Source organism: Eublepharis macularius, chromosome 17 (assembly GCF_028583425.1).
Source record: "Eublepharis macularius isolate TG4126 chromosome 17, MPM_Emac_v1.0, whole genome shotgun sequence".
Lineage (NCBI taxonomy): Eukaryota > Metazoa > Chordata > Lepidosauria > Squamata > Eublepharidae > Eublepharis > Eublepharis macularius.
Window position 1 is genome coordinate 33,122,107 of NC_072806.1, and position 26,944 is coordinate 33,149,050.

General features: G+C 47.0%; 1 protein-coding gene across 1 annotated transcript in view; it reads left to right on the forward strand.

Annotated features, from left to right (window-relative positions):
* The first annotated feature begins 799 nt into the window (after positions 1-799).
* The window catches only part of INTS2 (integrator complex subunit 2), a 35,142-nt gene continuing 8,997 nt past the window's right edge, over positions 800-26,944 (forward strand). Inside the window, exons 1-20 of the mRNA XM_055001635.1 lie at positions 800-871; positions 2,387-2,692; positions 3,769-3,907; positions 5,582-5,684; positions 6,567-6,680; positions 8,008-8,138; positions 9,610-9,783; positions 11,584-11,810; positions 11,920-12,045; positions 12,714-12,785; positions 12,879-12,993; positions 14,041-14,109; positions 14,567-14,701; positions 16,308-16,484; positions 17,796-17,904; positions 18,541-18,645; positions 19,843-20,007; positions 21,020-21,221; positions 23,453-23,578; positions 24,731-24,920. Coding sequence (XP_054857610.1) covers positions 2,400-2,692; positions 3,769-3,907; positions 5,582-5,684; positions 6,567-6,680; positions 8,008-8,138; positions 9,610-9,783; positions 11,584-11,810; positions 11,920-12,045; positions 12,714-12,785; positions 12,879-12,993; positions 14,041-14,109; positions 14,567-14,701; positions 16,308-16,484; positions 17,796-17,904; positions 18,541-18,645; positions 19,843-20,007; positions 21,020-21,221; positions 23,453-23,578; positions 24,731-24,920 — 2,772 coding nt within the window. The 5' untranslated portion in view covers positions 800-871; positions 2,387-2,399. The remainder of the gene's footprint in view (positions 872-2,386; positions 2,693-3,768; positions 3,908-5,581; positions 5,685-6,566; positions 6,681-8,007; positions 8,139-9,609; positions 9,784-11,583; positions 11,811-11,919; positions 12,046-12,713; positions 12,786-12,878; positions 12,994-14,040; positions 14,110-14,566; positions 14,702-16,307; positions 16,485-17,795; positions 17,905-18,540; positions 18,646-19,842; positions 20,008-21,019; positions 21,222-23,452; positions 23,579-24,730; positions 24,921-26,944) is intronic.

Sequence of the window (26,944 nt, forward strand, 5' to 3'; positions counted from 1 at the left end):
GTAGTCAAATAATACAAAAATCTAGAACCTTCCTCACATACATGCAGTGCTTCCCATCCCTCTTAAAAAATAGGAGGCTGTTACCTAATGTCAAACGTCCAAGAGGTGCAGGAACTGCATTCTGGTGCGTTCCCCGAGGGGGGGGGGAAACCCCTGGATATGTGATGGAAAACTGTCCTGGGGAATCATTAGGACGGGATGGGGGGTCCAGGCCTTGGTATGAATTACACTATGAGGCTTTCCAAGTAAGGGAGAAAATGTCATTTATAGTCTGTCTTTCTCACTGAAAGTCAAGGCGGATTACAGAGTGCAAGGCTAGTACAATCAATGGTAAGGACATTTCCATAAACAGTGCCACAGAGTAGATGCAAAACAGGCAGGTACGGTTACGAAACAACACAACGATCAGTGTCACATACTGGAGGGAAAGGGAGGTGAGAGGTTCAGACATGCAAACAGCACACGTGAAAAATTAAACCGATATAGGGATCTAGTCCGACTCCACACGCAGAAGAGCCCTACCAGGGCGAACTCGGCCCGCTCTGCAGCGGCGCCTTAAAGGCGGGCGGAATTTCTCGCCCCGGGGACGGGATTCGCCTTTGAAGGGCCGGAGGGGCGCCGCAGCCGCCGATTCCGCGGCTCTTCTTGAGGCCTCGCAGGAAACGAAGCCATTTCCGCCCTCGGTGGGGCCGTGCCCTGTCGCCACTTCCTGTCTGGAACGGATGTCGCGGCTTCGAATCCTCGCTCTAGGAATGGACGGAAGTGACATTTTTCTCTTCCGGAAGTAGTGTCGATAAGGATGTGAAGGGTCTTTTCTGGTTCCGGTTCAGAGTGGGACCGGTGGGGGTGGGGGTGCCCCCCTCATCCGCAGGTGGGTTTAGGGAGGCTTGGGGGCCTGGTTATTCCTCCTCTCTTCCTGTCCCCACGATGGGACTCGAACGCCTGGGTGTCATCCTCCACCTAAAAGGGGGGGGGGGCGTGTGGCTGGGACGCTTGGGTTCTTGTTAGTTCGTATTCCTTTCCTTGGGGGGCGGGGTCTCTATAGTTGGGCTCGGATGCCTGGGCCCCTCTTTTGCTTCCCTCCCTTTCACATAGACTGTCTTGCCTTAAGGTTAAGATGGGTAGCCGCGTTAGTCTGTCTGTAGCAGTAGAAAAGAGCAAGAGTCCAGCAGCATCTATAAGACTAACAACATTTGTGGTAGGGGAGGAGCCTTCGGGAGTCACAGCTCACTTCTTCAGATATCACAGTAGCACCTATAAGACTGACAAAATTTGTGACAAGGTATGAGCTATCCTGAGTATCTGAAGAAGTGAGTGGTGACTCATGAAAGCTCATACCCTACCACAAATTTTGTTTGCCATAAGGTTGTGTTCTTCGGTTGACAGCTCTCTACTGGCTTTTGAGCACAATCCTAAAGTTTTCGCCCTTACTCCCCTCACATAAGATGGGAGAATGACATATTGTATGTAGTTCATTTGAGAACACAACAGATGATGTTACGCAGAGAGGAGCGCACATGCAAAACACGTGGCAGAATGCAGTCATAGTTGGCTTGAAAAGCTAGCATTGGCCCCACTTTGCCTGGCTTTAGAACAGGAGACTTGCTCGTCCCCAGGGCAGGTGAAAAGAAATTAACCAAGACAATTTTAAATTGCCTGTTCAGATATATTAAGAAGACCTTTTCAGGGTTTTTTTTAAAGGTTCAACAAGAATGCATCAGGACAAGAGCAAGCTTTCGAGTCATACAGAACGCTTTGTCAACAAGGAAACATTTGGTATAACTCATCAACTTGCTTAGTCCCTTTACTTTAGCAGCCCAGGTGACCTCCAGAAAGGGATCTCATAAACTGTTGTGGACATCCTGGCTCTGGCATGAGGGCCACTCTTGATAAAGATGACATTCTTGTGTGAAACAGGATGTTGGACTAGATGGACCACTGGTGTGGCCTGTTATGGCTGCTCTTGCATTCTCTTACGGAGGATTCTTAATGGGCATCAATAAATAGAATTCCTGGACATACTAGAATTTCATTTTCAAGATTGTAATCTATTTGTGTCATAAACTTTTTCAGATGGAAATGTGAGAACAATCTGCATTTCTATATTATCTCTGCTGCTTGCGCTGCTATTATCCTGTTACCATCTTAACTTAGTTGATGGTATTTGCTTTCTCAGCCCTCTGTAGGCATCTCTTGGGACAGGCTGCTTCCTGCAAAAGCCCAGCCAGCAGTAAACATATTTATTATTTCTGCTGTGCCACAGAGGTCAATATTTATAACTGCTATAGAAGAACAACAGGCTGTGGATTTTTCCTTGCTTAGTTATGTGGGACCAGCACAGCAGCTGCCCTTTGAAGGTTCTTACTCCCTGAGTTCTGGTTTTCAGGACACCAGGCGAAATGGCAGACTGCTCCGCCCTTCAGTTCGTCAGCCCCTATGCTTTCGAAGCCATGCAGAAGGTGGATGTCATGCGCTTAGCAGCCCTGAGTGACCCCGAGCTCCGGTTGTTGCTGCCTTGCTTGGTGCGAATGGCCTTGTGTGCCCCAGCTGATCAGAGCCAGAGCTGGGCTCAGGATAAGAAACTGATCCTCCGCCTGCTTTCGGGGGTGGAAGCGGTCAATTCCATAGTGGCCTTGCTGTCCGTGGATTTCCATGCCTTGGAGCAGGATGCCAATAAAGAGCAGCAACTCAGGTAACTGTGAAAGAAGTAAAGGGGCTTGTGGGGAATTGTGCTTCAGGGAGAAGGACAATTTGGAGATCCCACTGTGCGTGTACACGCACGCACACAACACATACACACACCGTCTTTTGTCTTCAGGATTCTGTATATTCTCAGGGACCATCGCAAGTTCATTTCCCTTCCTCCTTTTCCCTTTGACTGACTTTAAGCATGCTCAGTTTTCATTGGGCCATTTTGGGGGCGGTGGAGTAGAGAGGTCATTTTCAGTGGGGCAATTTTGCAGTTCCAGTTTCCTGTTTGATTCATAATGACAAGCTGAAGGTCCATGAAGAATCATGGTGGGCGGTTCCCGGAGAGGCACTCTAATTTTTTTTCTAAATAAATAAAAATCTAAAATACATAAAACAACAATGAAAATATTCCATCCCTTCTGGAGGATTTTTAGTCAGGCTGTTTTAAAGTGTCCCCCCACCCCAACCCGCCCCTTGGCCTAGTATAGGACATCTTTTCCCGCATGCCTTAGCAGTCCCTTGAGCATGTAAAGATCCCCCTTTTGTCTGTGCAGAGCCATCCTTGAGCAGCGAGTGCCATCTGTAGCAGCCAGCCTGGTCTGAGGGTCCTCTGCTGTTAAATGTACATGTGTTTCAAGCTGAGTATGAGACTTCTAGGGATAACCATGTAAGCCGCTCTGAGCTTTCCAAAGCGAAAGGATATCAATATAATATTCAACTTTAAAAGAAATTGTTTTGCACCGAAACAGTCCAGGAAAAGCAGTTGTATGACATGTATATTTGTTTTTTATTGACTCTGCTTTTTTAAGTCATGGCAAGAACTAAGTTGAGTCTCTCTCTTCTCCTCCACCACCTGCATGTCCCCCACGTGACCTGTTGTGGTTACCCAGTTAGCTTAATAGCTGATCAGGCATTTGAAGCCACGTCTCTCCTGAACTGGTCCACAGCATGCTAACTGTTATCTTGCATTGGCTGTGGCTCAAGATCCTGCAATACTGCTTTGGTAGTAAGTCCAGCAGGCCCGTCTTGCTCCTCCACGCCTTTTCTGAGCCACTGTGCTTTTGCATCTCACATTAGGCATAAGCTTGGAGGGGGAAGTGGCGAGAGCATCTTGGTGTCTCAGCTGCAGCACGGTCTGACGCTGGAGTTCGAGCACAGCGATTCCCCTCGTCGGCTCCGCCTTGTGCTTAGTGAATTACTGGCAATCATGAACAAGGTGTGTCTCCTTTTCTTTTTAAAAAGAACATTTTAAAATGTACAAGGGGAGGGAGTGCTCCGTGCCGATCAAAGAAGAATATATGAAATCCTGTGCCCGTCTGGTTGGTTGCTGGTGCCCAAGGCTTATAATGATTTTTCTCTGTATAATGTGCGTGTTTCTGCCAGCAGGGTCATACATCAGATGAGGTGGTATGTAGTTCCTAAAAGTGCAACGCACAAGAAATCTTTAATGTGCCATAAGTTTCTTCCCAAGTTTTGTCTGCACTGGGATGACAGGTCTGTGTTTGGTGATCAGAGCTCCCTAGAACTATCTGGCTTCCCATGATCTCTTAGGACTAACTTGGGCATTTAGCAAATAATTCACTTTTGCTATTGTACAATTTTGTTATTTCACCATTTTGTTATTTCACAATTTTGTTAACTTTTGCTATTGCACAATTTTGTGACTGGCCACTGGCTTAGATAAGATTAGACAAATAATAATAATAATAATAGATTTATATACTGCCCTTCAGGATGACTTAATACCCACTCAGAGCGGTTTACAAAGTATGTCATTATTATCCCCACAACAAAACACCCTGTGAGGTGGGTGGGGCTGAGATAGCTCTGAGAGAGCTGGGACTGACCCAAGGTCCCCCAGCTGGCTTCAAGCGGAGGAGTGGGGAATCACGCCCGGCTCTCCGGATTAGAGTCCTGCGCTCTTAACCACTATATCAAACTGCATAGAAGAGGAGAGGTCTGTTGGTGATTAGTCAGTGGCTAAATGGAACTTCCAGGTTCAGAGACTGTCTGCCTTTGCATACCAGAAGATGGGGAGGATTGTCATTGTTATACCCCCTTTGTAGGCTTCCAAGTTCTTTGAAACAGGTTACTGGACTGGATGGACTCTTGGTCTGATCCGGTATAACAACTCTTGGTGGCCATCTTTGCAGGATCTGGCCTTTCTGAATGGGTATTGCGGAATAAGGAAAATGCTGCTTGAGTGGCAGGGTTGTTTTAAACAAAAGGAGCCTGTTCAAGAGGGCGATCCTCCCTCCCTCCCTCCAGAGCCGTTGCTAGAGCTTTTTAAGGTGTCTGTTGTTGGCCTGTCAACTGTTTTGCTTTTTAAGTGCTATGGTCAGTTCATTGATCAGTTTAATAAATGTACTGTACATACATTTCCAAATCCTCCCTGTGGGTCCCTTTTGGAGATATCAAACGAAGTGTAAGACTTAATGGACAGGAGCCGCCATTCATTGGCAGAAAGTAAGGTTTCCTTGATTGAATTCCCTTTTCCAGCAACACTCGAGAACCAAAATTCTTTGAAAACAAATGCATAGTATCTCTTTAATTCCACAGCTTGACTGATCCCTGCTTAGGTGGATGCTTTCCTGCTCAAGCCCCCTGGAAACGGAGCGGCACATAAAACAGGGTATCCTTCAGTGGGGTTGCTCAGGACAGCTTCCCAGTGGATTCTTCCAATAGCAGGGGAGTCAACCTGTTCAACCAAATGCTGTTTACAATTTCTTTTCTTCCCTATTTCCCCTTGTATTTTTCTAATCGTTCTCTGAAGCCTAACATCAGGTTTGGGCCAACCCCTGCTCGTAGCAGTCCTTCTCAGCCAGCTGGTACTGTTTTTATATGGATTTCAGCTCCTCTGTCAAGATAGTTTTGGGTTTTTTTGTTGCAGGTGGCAGATTCCAACGGAGAGTTTTTCTTCAAATCATCGGAACTGTTTGAGAGCCCTGTTTATCTGGAGGAAGCAGCAGATGTGCTCTGCATCTTACAAGCAGGTGTGCTCTACATCAAAACACCTATTTTTAAATTATTGCATTTCAGTAAGCTGTTAGCCAGAGTCCAAAATCATGCACTGTTGCTGTGTCTGACAGCAAACTGGCTCACACCTGCATGGGTAATGCCAGTGGTACAATGAGGCAGCTCATAAACTAGGTTAGGGGCCTCTCTGCCTACTAGGGGGGACTTTCCAAGCATACAGAAAAATGAGGGTTTGTAAATTAGCCATTGTAATTGTAAATTGTAAAGAGCCCCGTGGCACAGAGTGGTAAGCTGCAGTATTGCAGCCCAAGCTCTGCTCACGACCTGAGTTCGATCCTGACGGAAGCCGGGTTCAGGTAGCCGGCTCAAGGTTGACTCAGCCTTCCATCCTTCTGAGGTCGGTAAAATGAGTACCCAGTTTCCTGGGGGTAAAGCATAGATGACTGGGGAAGGCAATGTCAAACCACCCTGTAAAAAGTCTGCCATGAAACTGGCGTGATGTGACGTCCCCCCATGGGTCAGTAATGACTTGGTGCTTGCACAGGGGACTACCTTTACCTTTACCCTAAATTAGCCACAAGAAAAATACATGGTCTGCAGAGGACTGAGCATTAGGGGTGTGTGGTTTGGTTGGAATTCTGATTAAAATACCGAATTTTGGCTGATTTGGTAAAATCCCGATATTCCGAATCAAAAACCAGGTATCCCGAATTTTTACCAAATTTTCAGGAGAATTTTGGTAAATTTAGGCCATTGTTTTTTTATGGAAAAATCACTCTGGGAGCTATCCAGTGGGCTGGAAGAGTCATTTTTCAACCGAGAAGCCTGGAGTTGACCTCAAGAGCTGGATTGACTCTTAGAATGAAGGGACTATTCATTTTCTTAAATCTTCTGTTCAGAGCTGCCTTCGCTGTTACCAATTGTGGATGCGGCTGAAGCTTTGCTGCACATTAAGAATGGCGTGTGGTTCCTTTGTCTCTTGGTCGCCAATGTTCCCGACAGCTTTAATGAAGGTACAGTGTATCCATAAAATGCTCAATGATGTTGGCAGACGGGCATGTTGGAGGAGAGACTGGAGATCTGTCCGTTGGGTGCCCTCAGTGCTGGCATCTCTAGCTGGTAACAGGGACTAAGAGTCCTTGCTTGGGAAAGACATCACACCATGCCACCAGTGATCGGCAGTATTTATTTATTTTAAAACATTTGTATGCCACCTTTCTACCCAAACAGAATTCACAAGATGATGAACATTAAAGCATTAAAAAAAAAATTAAAACAGCAATTTTAAAAGTATAAAAACAATTAAATAAAATTACAAACACAGAAAGCAAAGAACAGAGAGGTGGTCCAGTAACATCTATTAGGGGTATGTCAAACAAAACAAAAAAGTATCCTATTTCACATCATGTCTGTGGATCATATTTTTATTCTAGCCTGTGATGTAGTGGCCCGTATCCAACCATGCATGCCTGGGAGATGGGGTTTTTATCTGCGTTTCTCTGTGTTCCAGCAGCTCCACTCCCGAATGTCAGTCCTCGGATCGCATGGAGGAACTGCCATGTGGATTAGGGCACCACAGAGAGCAGGGGGTTTCATTCCTCCTCCTCTTTTTGTCAGTGAAACTATATTTGCAGAAGACACAGAAAGAGTGATTTTACCCCCTTCTCTCTTCTCTCTGCAACTCACTCATCTGTGCGACTGTTCCTCAGTGTGCATTCCACACACGCCAGGAATGATTTTCAGCAGGGGCTGTGGGAATGCAGAGTAGTATGAGAATATCAATGCTCTGGACGTGCTTGATTGGATACAGGATAGTTTGATGTTTGTCATGCTTCCAGTGAGGATTAATAATGTTTATTATTTGCAAAATTCCTGAAAACTGCACTGTGCCATAGCTAAGGCATGCATTTTTTTAAAAATTGAAAGCGCATTTCACACAAAATAGTATTTGCTTTTAAAGCATGCAAAAGTAGTCTATACTCCCGAACGCAGCCTACTCTTTTGTTTTTTTGCATTAGTTATTGATCTCAGCATCCAGCTTGATTGGCAACAGGCAATCCCAGTTCAGCAACTCATATAGAGTCTTAATAGGCCCCCTCTTCTGCTGATACTCTACATTGAGAGGGACTGGAACACAGCAGATTTATGTTCTTTTCAGGCCAGAGCAGGGGATCATTCATAGGTACATCAAGTCGTCTCCTCTGTGGAATTGAACATTTAATGATTCTGTGTGTCCCAACCAGTATAACTAAACACATCGTTAAGGGGATTGTTTCCTGGGGACTAGGCTTTATGCCATGTTAGGGGTTCAAATGAATATTACTCTTGCGGCTCTTTCAGTTTGTAGGGGATTGATTAAGAACGGCGAGCGGCAGGATGAGGAAAGTTTCGGAGGCCGTCGGAGGACAGAGGCTCTCCGCCATCTTTGCAAGATGAATCCATCCCAGGCATTGAGGGTTCGCGGCATGGTGGTGAGTCTTGTTTTTTTTTATGGAAGCATTTGGATTATCGGCCACAGGTGGACTTGAAATGTGGGCCATAGGGGAACTGGCTCAGTGTTGTCTGTGAGCCAGCTCATCTCGTGGAAATTGTAAGAAGAGCCCTGCTAGATCAGACCAACCATTAGTTACGTCAGCATCCAGTTTCCTGCAGTGGTCAACTGGATGCCCCCCAGAATGCCCACAAGCTCCCTATTATGGTTGCACCCTCCTCCTAGCTGTTGAGGAGCCAGTCCTTCTTAACTTTGCTTTAGTCCTTTGAAAGCCATCTCAACTAGAGCCAGATGCTTTTCGGGGCTCCTTGTTCTGCTCTGCTCCCCTTCTCTTCCGCTGCAGCTGGCCCTTCCCCTTTCCTGACAGCGGGTTTCCTCTTTCTGTAGCCAACGTTGCCTGCCTCTCACATCCTTCCCTCTTTCCCTTGCCCGGGCTTCTGCTGCCAGAGCTGCTTTCTTTTGCTTTCTTACTTCGGGGGAATAGGTCTGGGATTTTCCCCACTCCTCAGCTGAAAGTATTGCTTGACCCACTTCTTGGAAAAGGCCGGGATTTACAGAGGCTGAATTGACCTCTTCTCCCCGTGAGATGCCCTCAGGGCTTTTTTTCTGGGACAAGAGGTGGTAGAACTCAGTGGGTTGCCCTCGGAGAAAACGGTCACATGGCTGGTGGCCCCGCCCCCTGATTTCCAGACAGAGGGGAGTTTAGATTGCCCTCCATGCCGCTCGGTGGTGCGGAGGGCAATCGAAACTCCCCTCTGTCTGGAGATCAGGGGGCGGGGCCACCAGCCATGTGACCATTTTCAAGAGGCTCCGGAACTCCGTTCCACCGCGTTCCAGCTGAAAAAAAGCCCTGGATGTCCTGAACTGGTGTAGGTGGGTGCATGGGAGCTTTCTGGAGCATGCCAGTTGGAGAGCAACCCAAGTGAACAGGCACCTTAGTTTCCTTTTTGAAAAAAACAAACCGGTTTATTTTTCACTTCTGAAAATATTTCTGTAACGAAAGTTTCAGAACCGTAATTGGAATATAAAGATTAATTTAAAAAGTACAGCAGAATATGACATTGGAGTTTCTGAGAGGTCATTGCTACGGGAGCAATTATCATGAGAAGCACTTGATGTTCACCTGGTGAAGCTCTCAGAAGACCCATCCAAGTCGTCCTGGCAATGATACCAAACAGCATCAAGGATCTCTGGTTTTGCTTGACCTTTAGCCCCTTTCATCCTATGTGTGGATTTATCCATAATTAAATGTTCTCAGATTTTTATGATGCGGTTCAACAGATCACTTCAACACCAAACTGTTTTCACTTCCGCTGCCACTAAAACATGGATAAATAAAGTTCTTATGCAGCAAATTGGCTCAGTCCTTGGAAAATATACTCAGGACTTTTAAGGTAGGCATTTCAATCCCAATGGCTTTTGAGTTCCTTTTTTGTTTACTTTGGGGCCAGGTGGAAGAGTGCCACTTGCCAGGCCTTGGAGTGGCCTTGACTTTGGATCACACGAAGAATGAGTCTTCGGAGGATGGTGTGAGTGACCTGGTATGCTTCGTAAGTGGCTTGTTGCTCGGGACCAACGCAAAAGTGAGGACCTGGTTTGGAACTTTTATCCGGAATGGGCAACAGGTGAGAGATTCTGGCAAGTGAATTTGGGAACAAGTGAAAATGCACAAGCTATAAAACAGAGGGCCCTGACCTGGACAGCCCAGGAGATCTCAGAAGCTAAGCAGGGCTGGCCTTGGTTAATAATTGAATGGGAGACCTCCAACGAAGGCCAGGGCTGCAGAGCCAGGCAATGGCAAACCACCTCTGTTGGTCTCTTGCTGTGAAAACCCTGTCAGGGGTCGCCGTAAGTCAGCTCTGACTTGAGGGCACTCTCCACCACCATAAAACAGAGGGGCGGGGGTGAGTGATATAAACTAGAGTAATCTGTTTGGTATATAACTGTTGCAGCCAATGATTTTAATCAGATTTATTTGTTTAAACCATTTTCTTCTACCTTTCAATAAGGCAGTTTACAACACACACAGGATCTTTAGCTGATTTAATTCTCTGTCCATTGCTGATTCTTTTATCAATGGTGGAGAGTGCCCTCAAGCCATAGCTGACTTATGGCGACCCCTGGTGGTGGGGTTTTCATGGCAAGAGACTAACAGAGGTGGTTTGCCGTTGCCTGCCTCTGCAACCCTGGTCTTCGATGGAGGTCTCCCATCCAATTACTAACCGAAGCCGACCCTGCTTAGCTTCTGATGAGAGCAAGCTCACCTGGGCTAACCAGGTCAGGGTTCTTTAATTGATACTTGAGACTTTAAATACGTTTGTGCATGCTGTTGGGAGATGTTGAAAGAATTTAGAAATTAAATAAAATTTCCCCTTTGTTTTTAGAAGGAAAGGCCGTCTTCAACATTCATTTCCATTCTCTGTTTACAGCTATCTATCAGAACCAAAATAGCTTCAGAAAAATAGAACAGTGTGCCTTGAACTCTTATTTAAAACTGGCATTCAGCTCATATTATTTAATTTACTAATTCAAGGATGCATTCCTAAAAACTCTTCAATGTGTCAAGTGGATCCTAAGCCAGAAAATATTTGCTAAGTTAAATTACGGTAATTATGGACACTGGTTGAGATCCTAAACTTACAGAGAAGCTATGGATGAATTTGCTGAGCTACATCCTGTCCCTGGAAGATGTGCAGAGGGGAGCACCAGGTCAAAGAGACCTGCTGGATTTTTAATTGGAGAAAGGTGGCATAGAAATGCCCTAAATAAACAAACACATTCTGCAAGTTGCGGGGGGACGGGTAAGGCTAGGAAAGTGTCCTAAGCATGGTTTACAATGGTACAAGCAAGGCTTGCGGAGGTGTCTTCAAACCATCTTGTCTGATCCTTAACCACGATTTTCTTTTACTGTTTTGTGTTTTTTTCCCTACTATACATGCAATCCATAACCAAGATTGAGATATCCCGACATACTGCTCAACCATGGTTAGGAAAAAAATGACCCGTGGTTAAGCATTATGACTTCATTAGGCCTTGCTGGCTTTTTTATGTTAATGATAAAGTATTTTGTATGGTGACTGTTAAAGGCGGATGATGTGTTAGACTAGACATATTTTTTTATACATTTGTGTATAAAGGTGAAATAAAAGGAGGCAAAACTGGAACGAATGCAAACTTCCATGGGTTTGGATTCCCCTGGAAGAAGCAGATGGTGGCCTGCCTCCCCCTTCCCCAAGCAGTCCTTTTTGACCCCTAAAAAAGCTGTGCTGGGGATTAGAGAAACTACTTGGGGGCTGCAGCCAAGGAGGGAGGGGTTAGGTGAGATGACCTCTTCTCCCTGCTGGGGCAGCTGAAAGCTGGTAGAATCCTGCCTGTTACCTTTTGTGTCAAACGAGAACATTTTTTCCTCTTCCCTCTCTTTTCAGAGAAAGAGGGAGACCATCAGCTCGGTGCTTTGGCAGATGAGAAGGCAGCTGCTCTTGGAACTAATGGGGATCCTGCCCACAGTTCGCAGCACGCACATTACAGAAGAAGCGGAGGGCGACACGGAGCCCAACGTTTCGGTCTATTCAGGGCTGAAGGAGGAACATGTGGTGAAAGCCAGCGCCCTCCTGCGCCTCTACTGTGCGTTGATGGGCATTGCCGGTTTGAAGTGAGTGCCGCTTTTGCAAACCGTGCCGTTTGTCGTCTTGGGCAGCTGGAGCTGTGCTCTCTGTCCTCTGGAGAAGTCTGATTGCCTCTTTTTGTCTCTCGGGGTTCAGGCCGACGGATGAGGAGGCTGAGCAGCTGCTTCAGCTCATGACAAGCCGTCCCCCGGCCACTCCTGCTGGTGTCCGCTTTGTCTCCCTCTCGTTCTGCATGCTGCTGGCTTTCTCCACCCTAGTCAGGTACGTTTTAAACCACAGAAATGGCCCTTTTGAAAAAGAAAAATAACTGCTGCATGTTAGATTCAAACAATTCAGCTTGACAACTCTCACGTGCAGAAGACACGGGACTCCTAGTCCTTCTGAAACGGTTGCTCCCAGGGCTCTGGCCTGATGAAACTGATCAGCATGTTTTATATGATACTATTTTTGCAGTGGGTCCAAGTGTGGTGGGTGTCCATTTGTATTATTGTGGACTTGCTGCCATACTTCTCCTTACTTCCTGCTGGGTATCATTTCATACAGTGTTGCTGTAATGCACAGAGGGATCCAGCACTTGGGAGGCCTCTCTAAAGGGGTTGGTTGAGCTGCCCTCATGTCACAGATGCTTTGGTTGAGTTGCTCAGATCCTGCAGATGGGGCAGGGGTGGCTGAGGATCTGAAGCAAGGAGGGAGGCATTGGCTTAAGAAGGCGAAAGGGAAGCCCGACAGGGCAATCCTGCCATGCCGGCATAGAAAGGGAAGTACTTGGCTGTGTTTTCTAGAGCACCTGGGGTTCAGTCTCCTAGCTTTTTACCTGGGGGGGTACAGGAGAGCCATTCCCACCAACACCGGTGATACTTTTGACCCGCTGCTAGCTTTCTCATAATAACGTAACTGTGACTGTTGACTAACTCTGGGGTGTCTTCTAGCACTCCAGAACAAGAGCAGCTGATGGTGATGTGGCTAAGCTGGATGATCAAAGAAGAAGCTTATTTTGAGAGGTGAGAAGGCGTCGCTGGTCTTTCCCCCTGAGCAATGCCCTGCAGACTGGGGCCTTTCTCTCAAATCCCCTCCTCCCGTCTCTGTCCCAACAGCACTTCCGGAGTGTCCGCTTCCTTTGGGGAGATGCTCTTGTTGGTGGCCATGTACTTCCATAGCAACCAGCTCAGCGCTATCATTGACTTGGTGTGTTCCACTCTGGGCATGAAGGTGAGCTGCGGCCTGGGGCTGAATTGTTTTTCCTCCTGCCGGTTCTTTTGAACTGTTCTGTTCTGCTTAGATTTATGCATCTCCTTTCCATAGGGATATTCAGAATTACCCTTACCCAAAATGAGGGTTCAGTACAGAAGTGACAGCAAACCTGAGAATTGCATGGAGCTGACACAGCCTGGCAACTAAGAAGGAAGCCCATAGTCCAAATCCTTGCCTCTGCTGTGAACTTACTAGTGTCTCTGCTCCCCCATCCCCAGTAACTACAGAGGGTTGCGCTGGCCCTGGGAAGAGAGAGAGAGAGAGTCTCCGGCTGTTATGATGTGGAGAATCCGAGGCTTAGTGCTTACCAAGAGGAGGCCTCCTTTTGCTCAAGGATGAATACAGTGAGGCTGCTGGGGCTCAGGTCTTCGGTACCTCCTTATGGCTCCCCAGGGCTTTTTTTCAGGGGGAACGGCGGGGGAACGGGGTTCCGGAACCTCTTGAAAATGGTCACATGGCTGGTGTCCCCGCCCCCTGATCTCCAGACAGAGGGGAGTTTAGATTGAGGGCAATCTCAACTCCCCTCTGTCTGGAGATCAGGGGGTGGGGCCACCGGCTATGTGACCATTTTCTCCAAGGGCAACCCACTGAGTTCTGCCACCTCTTTTCCCAGAAAAAAGCCCTGTGGCTCCCGCACTTCATAAGCGTCATTTAAGTCCCCAAATTGAGCAGCAATCTAATAAATAAAAATGGAATGTAAGATGTTTAAATTATCCCTCCCTTTATTTCCGTTCTAAGTGGAAAGTCTCTCTCTTGGTTCCAGGCTAGATGCTTCCACTGGCACAAGCTTTTCTACTGACGGAGTGCAGTTTTTCCGCCTCCCCTCTTCCATGGCAGCCCCAAATGCCCCCTAAAACCCTCTTCCTGGGGGTTCCATCTCCAGAAATCAGCAGAATTGTTAGTCTGAATCTAACCCTCTGTTTACCCATATTGTCAGAACTAAAAGGGAACATGTTCTGGATGTTGTACGGGAGCTCCTTGTGTGTCCTTGTCTGTTCATTTCAGATTGTGATAAAGCCGAGTTCTCTCAGCCGCATGAAGACCATCTTCACACAGGAGATTTTCACTGAACAGGTAAGTGGTCGGCAGATGGTTTCCCCACTATCTTTGTCTTCTTGTTTTGGCATGTGCTGGACATTTCTCCCTTCATGTTGCAAATGGCCTGCCCTGTCCTTCTCTCCATCTTTCCTCTCCTTGGTCAACATCTGGCTGCTCTTCTCCCCTTTTTGCATTGTTTTGCCTTCTTGCTACACAGCTGTCTTTTCTGCTTATTTTTCCCTCTGAAGTCCCAGAGAAGAGATGCCAGGGCTCTGTCATGCCTTCATCTTACCAAACCTAGGATAGATACCTGTTTGTCATATGGTGTGAAAGTTTATGTCCAAAGTCCTAGCTGCTAAGAAGGAGAGTCAGCAGCTGTGGGTAGTGGATGTAGCTGCATCTCATAGCAATGCTCTCTAAACTGTGATTTGTGTGTGTGTGTGTGTGTGGTTGAGTTGAAAAGGATCTGGAGTAAGGGACTGATCTTTCCTAGGTCGTCACCGCTCATGCAGTCCGTGTGGCTGTCACTGGCAACCTGAGCGCTAACATCACTGGTTTCCTGCCCATTCATTGTATCTACCAACTTCTCAGGAGCCGATCATTCACCAAGCACAAAGTCTCCATCAAGGTAGGCCACTGCAAAATATTCTGGTGTAAGGAGGGGCACCGTAGCTCAGTGGTAGAACCTTTGATTTTGAGGAGGACAATCTCAGGACAAGTCCCGGATATTCTCAGCTAATTCTGTCTCAGTGGCAAGGCTGAGGACAAGACTGAGGCCAGAAATCTTGGTGACCCGCTGCAGATTAGAGTAGGTAGACAGCAGCCAGATGTGCTTGATGGGTCTGGTTCTGCTTAAGGCAGCTTTCTGTGTCCATCTTTTCTGAGCTGAGGGCATGACTTTGCACATGAAAGGTCTCTGGTTCTTCTCTAGGCAAAAGATAGTCAGATGTTAGGAAAGACCTTTCTTGGTCTAAGACTCTGGAGATTGGGCTACTCTCTGTCAGCTGTGAGCCAAGCTACAAGTGACTTTTTTCACATAGAGAACACTTGATCGTTTTCGCAAGTTTTCCTGGGAACTGAAGTCCGATTGTCCTCCTCTCTGTTAGAATCGTTGCCTGAAGAGCCGGAGTAAGCCGGCTGCAGCAGCAGCTTTTGCAAATCGTTCCTCCAGTCACAATCCTGCTTGCTGGACAAGAGGGCTCTCAACGATCGTTTGGGGATGGGCACCTGCCACTTTCTCCCTGAGCGTCTTGCTTCCGGGGAGCTGCTCTGGAGAAAGCCACCATGTCGGTGAAGCTCCAGCAACAGCGACAGCGGAAGAATCTGCTGCTGTCTAACATGCCCTTCCCTTGCTCCTGAACTCCTGGAGAAAAACTGGAATGAGGGCATGTTAGAGCAGCAACAGATTCTTCCGCTGTTGCTGCAGCTGGAGATTCACACGGTGGCTTTCTCCAGAGCAGCTCTCCGGGAGCAGGATGCCCAGGGAGAAAGTAGCAGCTGCCCGCCCCCAACAATCGTAGGAGCAGTCTTGTCCAGCAGGATTGTGACTGGAGGAACGATTTGCAAAAGCTGCTACTGCAGCCGGCTTTCTCCAGCTCTTCAGGCAACGATTCTAACAGAGAGGGGAAGGACACTGGGACTTCAGTTCCCAGGAAAACTTGCAAAAACGATCAAGTGTTCTCCACGTGAAAAATGTCACTTGTAGCTTGGCTCTTAAGTGTTGAGGGGCAGGTGAAGAACAGGGGAAATGAGATGCTAAAGAGAGGACAAGAAGGGATTGATTGAATTTACTCTTTCGGCCCTAAATGTCGTCATTAGGTACAGTGCGCCCTGACCTGGATAGCCCAAGCTAGCCTGAGCTCATCCGACCTTGGAAGCTGAGAGGGTCAGCCCTAGTTAGTACTTGAATGGGAGAACACCAAGAAAGGCTAGGGCTGTCATGCAGAGTCGGGCCATGGCAAACCACCTCAGGATGTCTCCTGTCTTGAAAACCCTGTCGAGTCACCAAAAGCCTTGGAAATCCTATGGGGTTGTCTTTGAATTGGCTGCAAAAAAACCTGCATTGAATTTGAAAGGATTTTCTTCTGAATAAACATGCTTAGGATTACGCTTCAAGTTTTATGGTGCTATCCTAAGAACATTTTTTTCTGAGAGTAAGCCCTACTGAATTCTTTTGAGTAGACATGATTAGGATTGTTCTTTTCCTTTGACTAAGTTTATTCTCTTTTTTTAAGGACTGGATTTACAGGCAGCTGTGTGAAACCACCACGCCGCTTCATCCCCAGTTACTTCCTCTCATCGATGTCTACATCAACTCTGTTCTTACGCCAGCTTCGAAATCCAACCCAGAAGCCACAAACCAGCCAATCACACAGGAGGAAATCTTAAATGTTTTCCAAGGACTCACTGGGGTGTGTGTATATGTATACAGGATTTGTTAAAGTCATAACAGACTTAGATGCACATACAAGGGGGAAAAGAGCTTCTGTCTTTGTGTATAAAATTAGCTTTCCCCTTTGTCTATGTGCATCTAAGTTTGTCATGGATTTCAGTTTAATGACTCCAGCTTTTGCGGTGGGTAGGGAAGGATCCGTGGCTTTCAGCCTGCTTATTATCTTTAGCCTGACTTCCAACAACATATGATGCAGGGCTTCCACTGAAAATGGCAGCACTGTGTCTAGTTCTTGTGCTTGCCCTGTTATGTTTAGACACATATTTACCTGTCCTTATAAAATAAGACTCCTGTTTGATCATGTTAGTATCTGTTTTCCACATTGCTTAATGATAAAGTCTGTAAACAAGACAACTAGACAGTAGCCTGTCCCTGCTTATCCTCTAGAAACCAGGATTCAGAGATGCACTCCCTTGCAACGTAGGGGTTTCTTTTGACCATCATTGTTAACAGTTGTTGATAGGATCCTCTGTGAATTTGTTTAATTCCTTAAACCTATTTAGTCTCCACATCCTGGGGCAGTGAATTCTGTGATTTGACTGTGCATTGTATGAAATACTGTCTTTGTCCTGAATTTACTGCTGAGACATTATTATGGGAGAAAAAGTTCTCGCTATCTAGGGCTGTTTCCACTCATCTTACCTGCTGCTGGAACACAGCATCTTCTCTCATGAAATCGCGCCAGGAAGACGCTGTCATCCGGGAGTTTTGCCCGAAATCGCGTTTTCCTGGCACGATTTCGCGCAAGAAGATGCTGTCTTCTGGGTGTTTTGCATGATGTCTTCTGGGTGTTTTGCATGTGGCAGGTAAGACATGTAGAAATGGTCCACTTCTCCCCTACATAATGTTAATAAACCAATATGTTCTTGCTCTGACGTAGATAAATGCCTAAACCTTGTATGGGGTGGCTGGGGAAATTTGATGCAGGCCTGCCATTTTCAGTGGCAAAATTTAGTTCTTACTCACATACTTCTGCACTTCTCCTCTTAAATTACTACTACTACTACTACTACTACTACTACTACTACTACTACTACTACTACTACTACTTCAATTTATAAACCGCCCATCCTCAGGGGCTCTGGGTGGTGAACAACAGTTAAATGCTAGACAAACAAAAAGGAAATGGTAGTGTGACTTCCCTAACGCCTCTCTGCCTACTAGCCGCAGACCAGTGGCCGAGAGAATCTGGGTCAGCTCTCCCTGGCTGATGAGATTTCATCCTGACAGCACGTTGCGCTATCCCATTCGTCTTTTTGGTTTCTTGCAGGGAGAAAATGCTCGCCTGAATCAGCATTATGGCATCACAGCTCAGCTTCTGGTCCTGTATTATGTTCTGTCTTACGAAGAGGCGATCCTGGCAAGCTCAAAAACACTGGGTATGACCTCAGGGAGGACGCTGGAGCGCATCACCTGTGTTTTGCCCTGCTTAGGCCTCAGTGGTAGCCTGGAGCACATGAGCAGACGGAGAAGCCCACCATTTGTGCATGTGTTGTGTTCTAATGATAGTCCTGCAGGTTCTTATATGCCAAGTGTGCTTTAGAGAGGGCAGGCACCTGGGGCTCTTTAGAGTAGTTAGCGCCTGCTGCTACTCTAGGGGAAGGGGAGTTTCTCACTGGAGGGGCATCCACTGAGCACGTGCGGACAGTTCCCCATTAATCAGGGTTTTAGTCAGGGTCCTCTCTTTAGCAGTTCATCAATATTGGTGCTAGCTAGGATCTGGCATGGGGGTTTGAAGTGGAGTCAGAGGTGTAAAATACCTGGAAATTTGAAAGACATGGGAGGGAGGATGATTTTTTATTTCACATTTCATTTCAGTTTTCCCATCATTTCCCCAAATTTAAATGTTTTATTTCCCCCAAACTTTGTGTGTGTGTGTGTGTGTGTGCGTGTGTGTGTGTGCGTGCATGTGTGCGTGCAGGTCCAAAAATATTTTTAAAATGATATGAAATAGGGAGCATGACATGGTTGGCGCTGAACTGGCCAGCAGTCAACCGTCTTTGTCTCTTGCACAGCTGCCATGCAGAGAAAGCCCAAGTCTTACTCTTCCGCATTGATGGACCAGATCCCGGTCAAGTACCTCATCCGGCAGGCTCAAGGGCTACAGCAGGAACTGGGAGGTACGTAGAGCCAGAAGCCGTGTCTTTGCAAAGGAAAAAAAAAAAGCAGAACCTCATTTCAGGATGAGCAAGATTCAGGTCCAGGAGCTCCTTAAAGACCAACTAGATTCCCAGGGTGTGAGCTTTCGAGAGTCAGAGCTCCCTCATACCCTGGAGATCTAGCTGGTCTTTAAGGTGCTGCTAGACCCAAATCTTACTCTTCTGCTACAGACCAACATGGCTACCCACCTGAAACTTCTCATTTGAGGATGGTATGTTTTTTGAGAGAGAAGCTGCATTTTAAAAGGAAGGCATAGCCCCCTCCCTTGGTCCCACTCCATCCATATGATCAATCAATCATTTATTATGGTCAAAGACCAGCAATATTAAACGGATATTAACAGAGCAATTCAAGGAATATATATATATATATATATACAATAAAAAGTACAATAATAATATAAAAATAGGAAGGATAATTCACTGAATCAGCACTGGCAGACTCAGGCAGCTGCACAGAATCTTGCGACTGTGTGCATCCTCTGGATTCGTTTGCTCTGCAAGTAGCTTTCTACATTGCTGAAAGCACAATTAGACCAAGGCAGCTGTAGAGGGGCACCTGACTCTCGATGAGAAGCTGAGTGTTTCTATTGGTCAGGCTGATGCCCTGCTCCTTGGAGCTTAAACAGGCCAAATGCGTCTCTTTGGCATTGCAAGTGGGAGCTCATCCCGGCTGGCTAGGAGCACGGAGTCTGGACTCAGCAGTAAAGGATATGTTCGCCGAGCAGCATTTTCTAGGCTGCAATTTGCGTAGTAGGGGAGGTGGGACCAGGCTGGGCTGCAGAGCTCTCTGCCCCTCCCCATGATTTGCAAAACCAGAATAAATTGTGCAAAGTAATAGGCATTACAGACTAAATTTTACCCCACCACCACCCAAAAAAATTGAATCCTATTGACAGGCTGCAGAATTAGCATAGGGAAAACACTTTTGTGGATTTTCCTGGTTTTGAGGAGGAGAGAGGGAACCTCACTAGAGAAGGAACCCTTTGAACTTCATGGTTGTGGCAGGGGGCAGAATGGCCGGGTAGGATGTCGATGGCCCTATTGTCACTCCCTCCCCCCCGGGCTTGTGAACATTCCTGTTGGGCAAACTTACCTGTAAAGATGCGCAAAGCTTTGTTGCTGCTGGTGACGACAATCTCTCTGCTCTCTCTGGAGGCTTGCATTCTGCCTTGCTGCGTCTGCTGGCGACCAACTATCCCCACCTTTGCATTGTGGACGACTGGATCTGTGAGGAGCACATCACGGGTACCGACGCCTTGCTTCGCAGGATGCTCCTGACCAACACGGCCAAAAATCACTCTCCCAAGCAGCTCCAAGAGGGTATGGCTCCCCCCGCCCACTCTGGGATCAGTATTCAGCCACACTGGCATCTGTGCAAGGGAAATCGGAGGCCTGCCCCCAAGAAATACCTTCCCACTTGCATCCCCAACATGGGGATGGGAGTGTAAGGGTCACAGAGCCTCCACAAGGGAGAGAGACCCCTTGATCCTCTCTCGACGCCCATGCCTTCCACTGGCAAGACCGTTTATTTATTTTGGTGATTTGTAACCCACCCTCTGGCAGGCCCCTAAGTTTGGTAGTGGCAGCCCTAAGATCAAATTAAAAGTGGTCAGTGAAACAGAAACTCATAAGACTATCACCAGCCAGGCTTGCAGAGTAGTTACGAAGCGCCTCCCCTTGCATCAGTTCAGTACCAAGTCCTCCCAGAAGAGAAGAGTCTTCAGGTTGCTCCAGAAGGCCTGTAGGGACAGCTCCAGTCTTGCCTCCTGGCGGGAGAGTGTTGCAGATTTGGGGGCAGCAGCTGAAAAAGCATTCCTAGGGGGTCCCAGTTAATCTTACTTCTGAGAAAGCATGTTCCCCCAGGAGGGACTTCAAAGCCTAGGCAGGCCATTGTGGGTGGAGGCACCCCCTGTAGAGTGGGATGACTCTTGCCCCTTCTCCTGGCATCCATTCCTCTACCAGAACCCTCTTATTTTCTTGGCCCACTCCAGAGGCGCTTGGCCCAGGCCTACTCTCCTGTTTGCCCATTCTGTTCCAGGTACACCACTGCCACGGTGCCTGGTTCGGCTAGTTTTCTCTGGGCCTAGAGCCCATCAGTTCTTTTGACTCCCTAGAACCACTTCCCAGATGACTAGCTCCCCTTACTTGCCATGACAGTTCTCTGATTACCCAGATATTGTGCATGTGTGTTTCATAAGGTGGTGGGACTGCCTTTCAGTGGATAGGCAGAACTCTTGGCTTTCTGGATCCCCCTCCTTCTCCACCAGGCCCCAGTGGATGTACGTCAATTTGGGCTTGGAACGCCTGTCTTCAGTGTTCTTTATTTTGGTAGCATTTTCAGCACTGCAAAGCAACCACACCCAAGTCCTGCAGATCCTGGAACATCTGACACTCCTCTCGGCTGGAGAGCTGATCCCGTACGCAGAGGCCTTGACATCCAACATGAACCGCCTGCTGTACTTCGGAATCCCTCGGCGGATCCTTCAGACCGCCAACAGGCTTTGGATGGCTTTGAACACGGTGATGCCTCGAAGGTGGGAGGCTCATTCATTTGCTCGCCTCATTAAACTTGGGACAAAACCGAGGCGCCTCCACCCACTGAACAAGCTACACCAACTATCGTGGGAGGCAAAATTAAAGTCTAATTCTTGTAAATTATTTTGTAAATTATTCTGTAAATTTTTATCAAAGTTTTGAATATTTAAAGTGCTAAGTGCTCAGTGTAAGTTATACAAAATACGTACAAGATTCTCATACACAGTATAATTCCAGCACACTCAATCAATGACCATAATAACTCCTAGTAATCAACAGTCCAACTGGTGTAAATATCCATTGTAATATCCATTTTCAAAGTGTAGACCATCCTCCAGGTGGAAATAGAGCTGCGAGTCGTCTTCCAAGAGCAGCCTACGGGTCTTATGCCCGCTGATTATCAATTCCCGTTTCACAAACCAAGCTTCCTCACGGGCATGATACAATGAATGGTCTCACAGTACTCAATCATTCCAACCAGTTGATAAGATCCGACGGAACTTACACTGAGCGCTTAGCACTTTAAATAATCAAAACTTTGATAAAAATTTACAAAATAATTTACAAGAATTAGACTTTAATTTTGCCTCCCACGATAGTTGGTGTAGCTTGTTCATTAAACTTCTGCGCTGTTTTTCTGTTAGTACAGAAGTTGATTAACACAGAGCTCTACGAATGGCTTCACGTTAAACTGATACAAAATGGGTTCTGCTGCTGGCATTTCCAGGCCATTCTCACCCGACTTGATGCACTCCTTTAATACTTTCTGGCCTCTGCTGTACCTGTTCTCCCCCCACCCCACCTGTCGTAGATTGCAGACCCCTCTGGGCAGGGACTTGTTCCCTTCTAGTACACTTTAGAGTGCCCAACACATTTGGGAGTTGGGGGGGGGCAAGTCCCAGGTGGAGGCGGAGCTCTCTGAACAGCCCAGTTGGATGTAAACATGACCGAGGTGGGAAGTGTGGTGATGACGCTCGCAGACGGGTGGGACCCACAGCCTGTCGTTTCAGAAGAGAGTGCTGGACAAGGCTTGGAGACCCAGGTTCATCTCCTCACTTTCTATGAAACTGTCAGGTGGCCTTAGGCCAGCTGTTCTCTCTTGGCTTAGCCTACCTCACAGGGTGCTTATGAGGATGAAAAGGGGGTGGGATCCTGGGTGCCTCCCTATGCTCCTTGGATGAAGGAGAGGATAAATCAAGTACTGAATGATTTTTATCCTATCAGAAAATGTTCAAACTGGCTAAATATTTCTTCTTCTTAGCAGTTCCAAAATATCGATGCTCTTTCATGTTACTTAGATGCAATGCCTGACCTTCTGAGATGAAGGGCTGCTTTAGTAGAATTCCCCCTGGGATATGTTATAGTACTCGTCGTAAGGATCAAGTCGATTCAGTTGCCTACATCCTTTTTAGCCGCCCCCCTTTACAATTCACTTCGCACTTCGTAGACGTTCCCTGGACTGAACATCTACAGAACATTTCTGAACAACAGAAACGAAAGATTTTGCTATCAGGCAAGATTTAAAAAACATATATGTGATCTAGCCATATTTATCTATGGAGCTATACGTTGCTTATAAAACACTTTTGACGTATGGCTTGCAAGCTGTTAAGTTACAAGGAAAGGAAAGTACTAAACGAATAAATGATTTTTTTCAAGTGAACCTGCTATCACATTCTTGCATGACCAAGAAACCGGGGCCCTGCTGTGCTTTCCAGGAAGCTAAAACTTCATTCCCATTAGCTCCTCTGATGCAGCAGGCGTGCTTTCACAAACAGCTGGCCTCTGCCTCCCAGTGTCTTGCTGTTGCTCTCGTGCCCAGAGTTGATCAACCTGCTGCAAGGCCATGTACGTCTTGTCCTTTGATCAGGGATTGGACCCACGTGAACTCCAGAAGTTGTGTGCTGTTGACTCGCAGCATCACTCCGTCTAGTCCAGCGCCATCTGTTGTAGCTCTCCAAGGCCTCAGGCAGAGAAGGGTTTCTTTCCTGGCCTTGCTACTAGAGCGCCTCTTGCCTGAATGTGACACTTTCTGTCTGCGAAGCTGCAGAGCTAGTCCAGCGCCATCTGTTGTAGCTCTCCAAGGCCTCAGGCAGAGAAGGGTTTCTTTCCTGGCCTTGCTACTAGAGCGCCTCTTGCCTGAATGTGACACTTTCTGTCTGCGAAGCTGCAGAGCTAGGAGGAACCGTTGTTTGCTATGACGTTGGCTTCATGTTCCTCCTTTTTCTAGGTTGTGGGTGATGACTGTGAATGCCTTGCAGTCTTCAGGCAAGATGGTCAGGCAGCAGAAGTATACTCAGAAGGACCTGATGATCGACCCCCTGATTGTGTTAAGATGTGATCAGAGAGTCCACAGGTAAGCTCACCTTTCTTTACGACCAGATGATTGACCCCCTGATTGTATTAAGATGTGACTGGAAAATCCACAGCTAAGGAACCCCTTTTATTGTCTGTGTATGTGTGGGTCTCTCCCTCTCCTTCTCTCGTCGCCTCGGTCATTCAAAAATGCTGTATATGATGGTGGCTTGTTGAGGTCTCCATTGGGAAGAATGTCAATGTGGTCTTTTCAGTTATCATCCATGAAAGATAATGTAGGACCTGGATACAGGCCATCCCTCCCATAAATCAATCATTAGTCCATATAAATAATAAATACATTGTCCAGGATTCAAAGAACAGAAAAATCGCTACACACTATCAAGTAAGTTTATCCCCCAACCAACAGCACCCAGCGTTGCATGGTAAAGTTGAGATGAGGTGGTGAACCAAGGTCGGGGTCATGGTGCATTGGTAGAGCATCTGCTTGGCATTAGAGATGGGCACGAACTGGAAAAAAACCGAACCATGTGGTTCATGGTTCGTCAAATTTCACGAACCACGAACTTTCACGAACCTGCCCCCGGTTCCCAGACGAGTTCATTTGGTTCATGAAAACGTCACATCCAGGTCAGAAAATCATCACTTCCGGGTCATCAGAAGGTCACTTCCAAGCCAGCAGAAGCAGGACATGATGGTATCTGCCTTCCCGGAGGGCTGAAGGTAGAACATTGAAGCGTGCAAGGATAAAGATTCTCCAGTATTTTGAGATCTTGAGGGATCTAAGAGCACAAATAAGCTTAATGTGTATTAAGTAACAGTTGCTAACATCATAGAAGCCAAAGGGTGGACTGAAATTCTGAATAAGATTTCTCTTGGTTGCATGTACAGCTTGAGTGCCCCCCCCAATGATTAGCAAAGCCAGAACAAATTATGTAAATGCAGCACAGTAACTTAAGAGAAAATTGGGGATGTGGGGGGAGTTGTGCAGACTTTGTTGATTTTTACATTCTGTGACCTGTATACTGAATTTGTGGTGCAGAATTTTAAAGATTTTTAATGCAGATTCAGCAAAGTCCTGGTTAGCATAAACCTGTATTAAAAGCTTTTCTCCCCTCATCTTGCTTTTAATCAATCTTTCTTTCCTGATCGTTTTCATCCTTCCCTGCTTCCCATTGCGTTGTGCCCTTAGGTGTCCTCCTTTGATGGATATCACCTTGCACATGCTGAATGGGTACCTTCTTGCTTCAAAAGCTTACCTGAGTGCCCATCTCAAAGAAACGGCAGAACAAGATATCAGGCCATCCCACAACAACATGATGGGCCTGGAAGCCACCGAAGTCACTCGAGAGGAGCTCAAAAATGCATTGCTTGCTGCTCAGGTAGTTCCTACACACGTGTCTGTCCATCAGCTCATGTTTCCATTTTTATCGCACCCTTCCTTCAAGGCATTCAGAGCAACATACCTGGTTCCCCCCTCCTCTTTTTATCCTCACAGTGGGACTGAGGTAGATCATGCTGAGAGAGCGGGAGAGGGCCAGACTCACCCAGTGAGTTCTGTTGCTGGGTGGAGATTTGAACCCTGGTCTCGTCCGGTGTTTATTTACTAATTTACTTCATTTACTCCTCACCTTTCTCCGCAGTGGGGTGCCAAAGCCTCTGACATGGTTCTCCTTTGTTCTGTCAGAACTGTGGCTAGATAATGTCCTTACTCCAGACTACCTTCTGCAATCAGACAAAAGCCCGTTGTTTTTTAAAGAGTTTACTGAAGAAAGAGTTCATTATAGTCCACGAGCCTGAACACAATATTCAGGATGGTACATGTGAATTGTTACCAATGACAGTCAAAGCATGAGGTACAAAGTAACAGATCCCAGCAGGCCCAACCTCCCCCCATAGTTCTCAAAACAATCCCTTTGAAGCTAGGAAAGCGAAAGTCCTTCAAGGCTGGTTCTTGGTGGAACAGCAGTAGCCAAAACAATCCTTCTCTGTGAGAGGGCTGCTTGGGAACCTTGGCACCTGTGAAGAAAGCACTTAAACACTGAAAAGATTAAAAATGGAGTCGGTTAGGCAAGAACATACACGAGAGCATTCTGAACCTGACACGTTCCACGTTGGCCTCAGAGCAGCTTGGTGAGGGAGGTTACGCTGAGAGATAGTGACTGATAGCAACAGGGAGGAGCTGTGGCTCCATGGTAGAGCATCTGCTTGGCATGTAGAAGGACCCAGGTTCAATCCTTGGTGTCTCTGGTTAAAAGGATCTTGCAGTAGGAGATGTGAAAGACTCTGGAGAACCGCTGCAAGTCTGAATAGACAATGAGGTCCTCAGTCCTTGATGGACTGAGGATCTCATTCAGTATAAGGCGGCTTCGTATTATGTGTTCATGTGACTGGCGCCATGTTACCCAGCACTCTTCCATAGTATAGTGAGGATTTGAAACTGGACCTCCTAGATCCCAGTCTGACACTCTAACCACTAGAGAAGGCCACCAACCCCTTACCTCTTAAGTGCTAAGTTTCAAAAAATTCAATGAATAGAAGATTGTTGGGAGTGGAATAGATCTGCACAAGAAGCTAAGTGTGAGGAGACTTTATGTAGAAAGGAATGAGTCTTTATGTAGAAAACCATGATTTAAATCATGATTTACATTGATTCGATTTGAATCAAATCCACCCTGCTCCATCCCCACAACATCCTTGTGAGGGTAGGTTGGGCTGAGAGATTGTGACAGGCCAGGGTCACCTACTGGGCTTCCATGGTCCAGTGAGGGATTCAAACCTGGTTGTCCCAGCTTCTAATTCAACACCCTAACCAGGGCTCATTTCGAGGGGGAACGTGCAGGAACACAGTTCCGGCAGTCCCCAAAGAGGTCACATGTCAGGTGGCCCCGCCCACCTGACTCTCAGCCATTTTGGGCCCGTTTCAGCCTGGATTGGGGCCGAAACGGCCTGGATCGGACCTCTGAAAGGTAGTGGATCACTCTCCCACTCATTAGTGGCCTGATCCTGACCATTTTGGGCCCCTTTTTGCCATTTTGGGCCCAATTTCAGCCCTGAATTGCCAGGATTGGGTCCAAAACAGCCAGAATAGGTGATGTCAGGGGGTGTGGCATATGCAAATCAGTTATACTAATGACACTTCCGGTGATGGCAAGAGGCGTGGCATACGCTAATGAGCTATGCTAATGAGTTCCTCCAGCTCTTTTTCTACAAAATGACCCCTGACCCGAACCATCATGCCACACCAGCCACAGCAGTGGTGGAGGAGGGGAGGCGGATCTCAGTTACCTGCATTGTTTTTTTGCCCCTTCTTGTGATTCAGAAACACAAAAAGACAGAAGGCGCATGTTTGGTGCATTTGCACGGTGTATGGCCTGCTGTAGTGTTTGGGGTTGCCTGGGTGCGA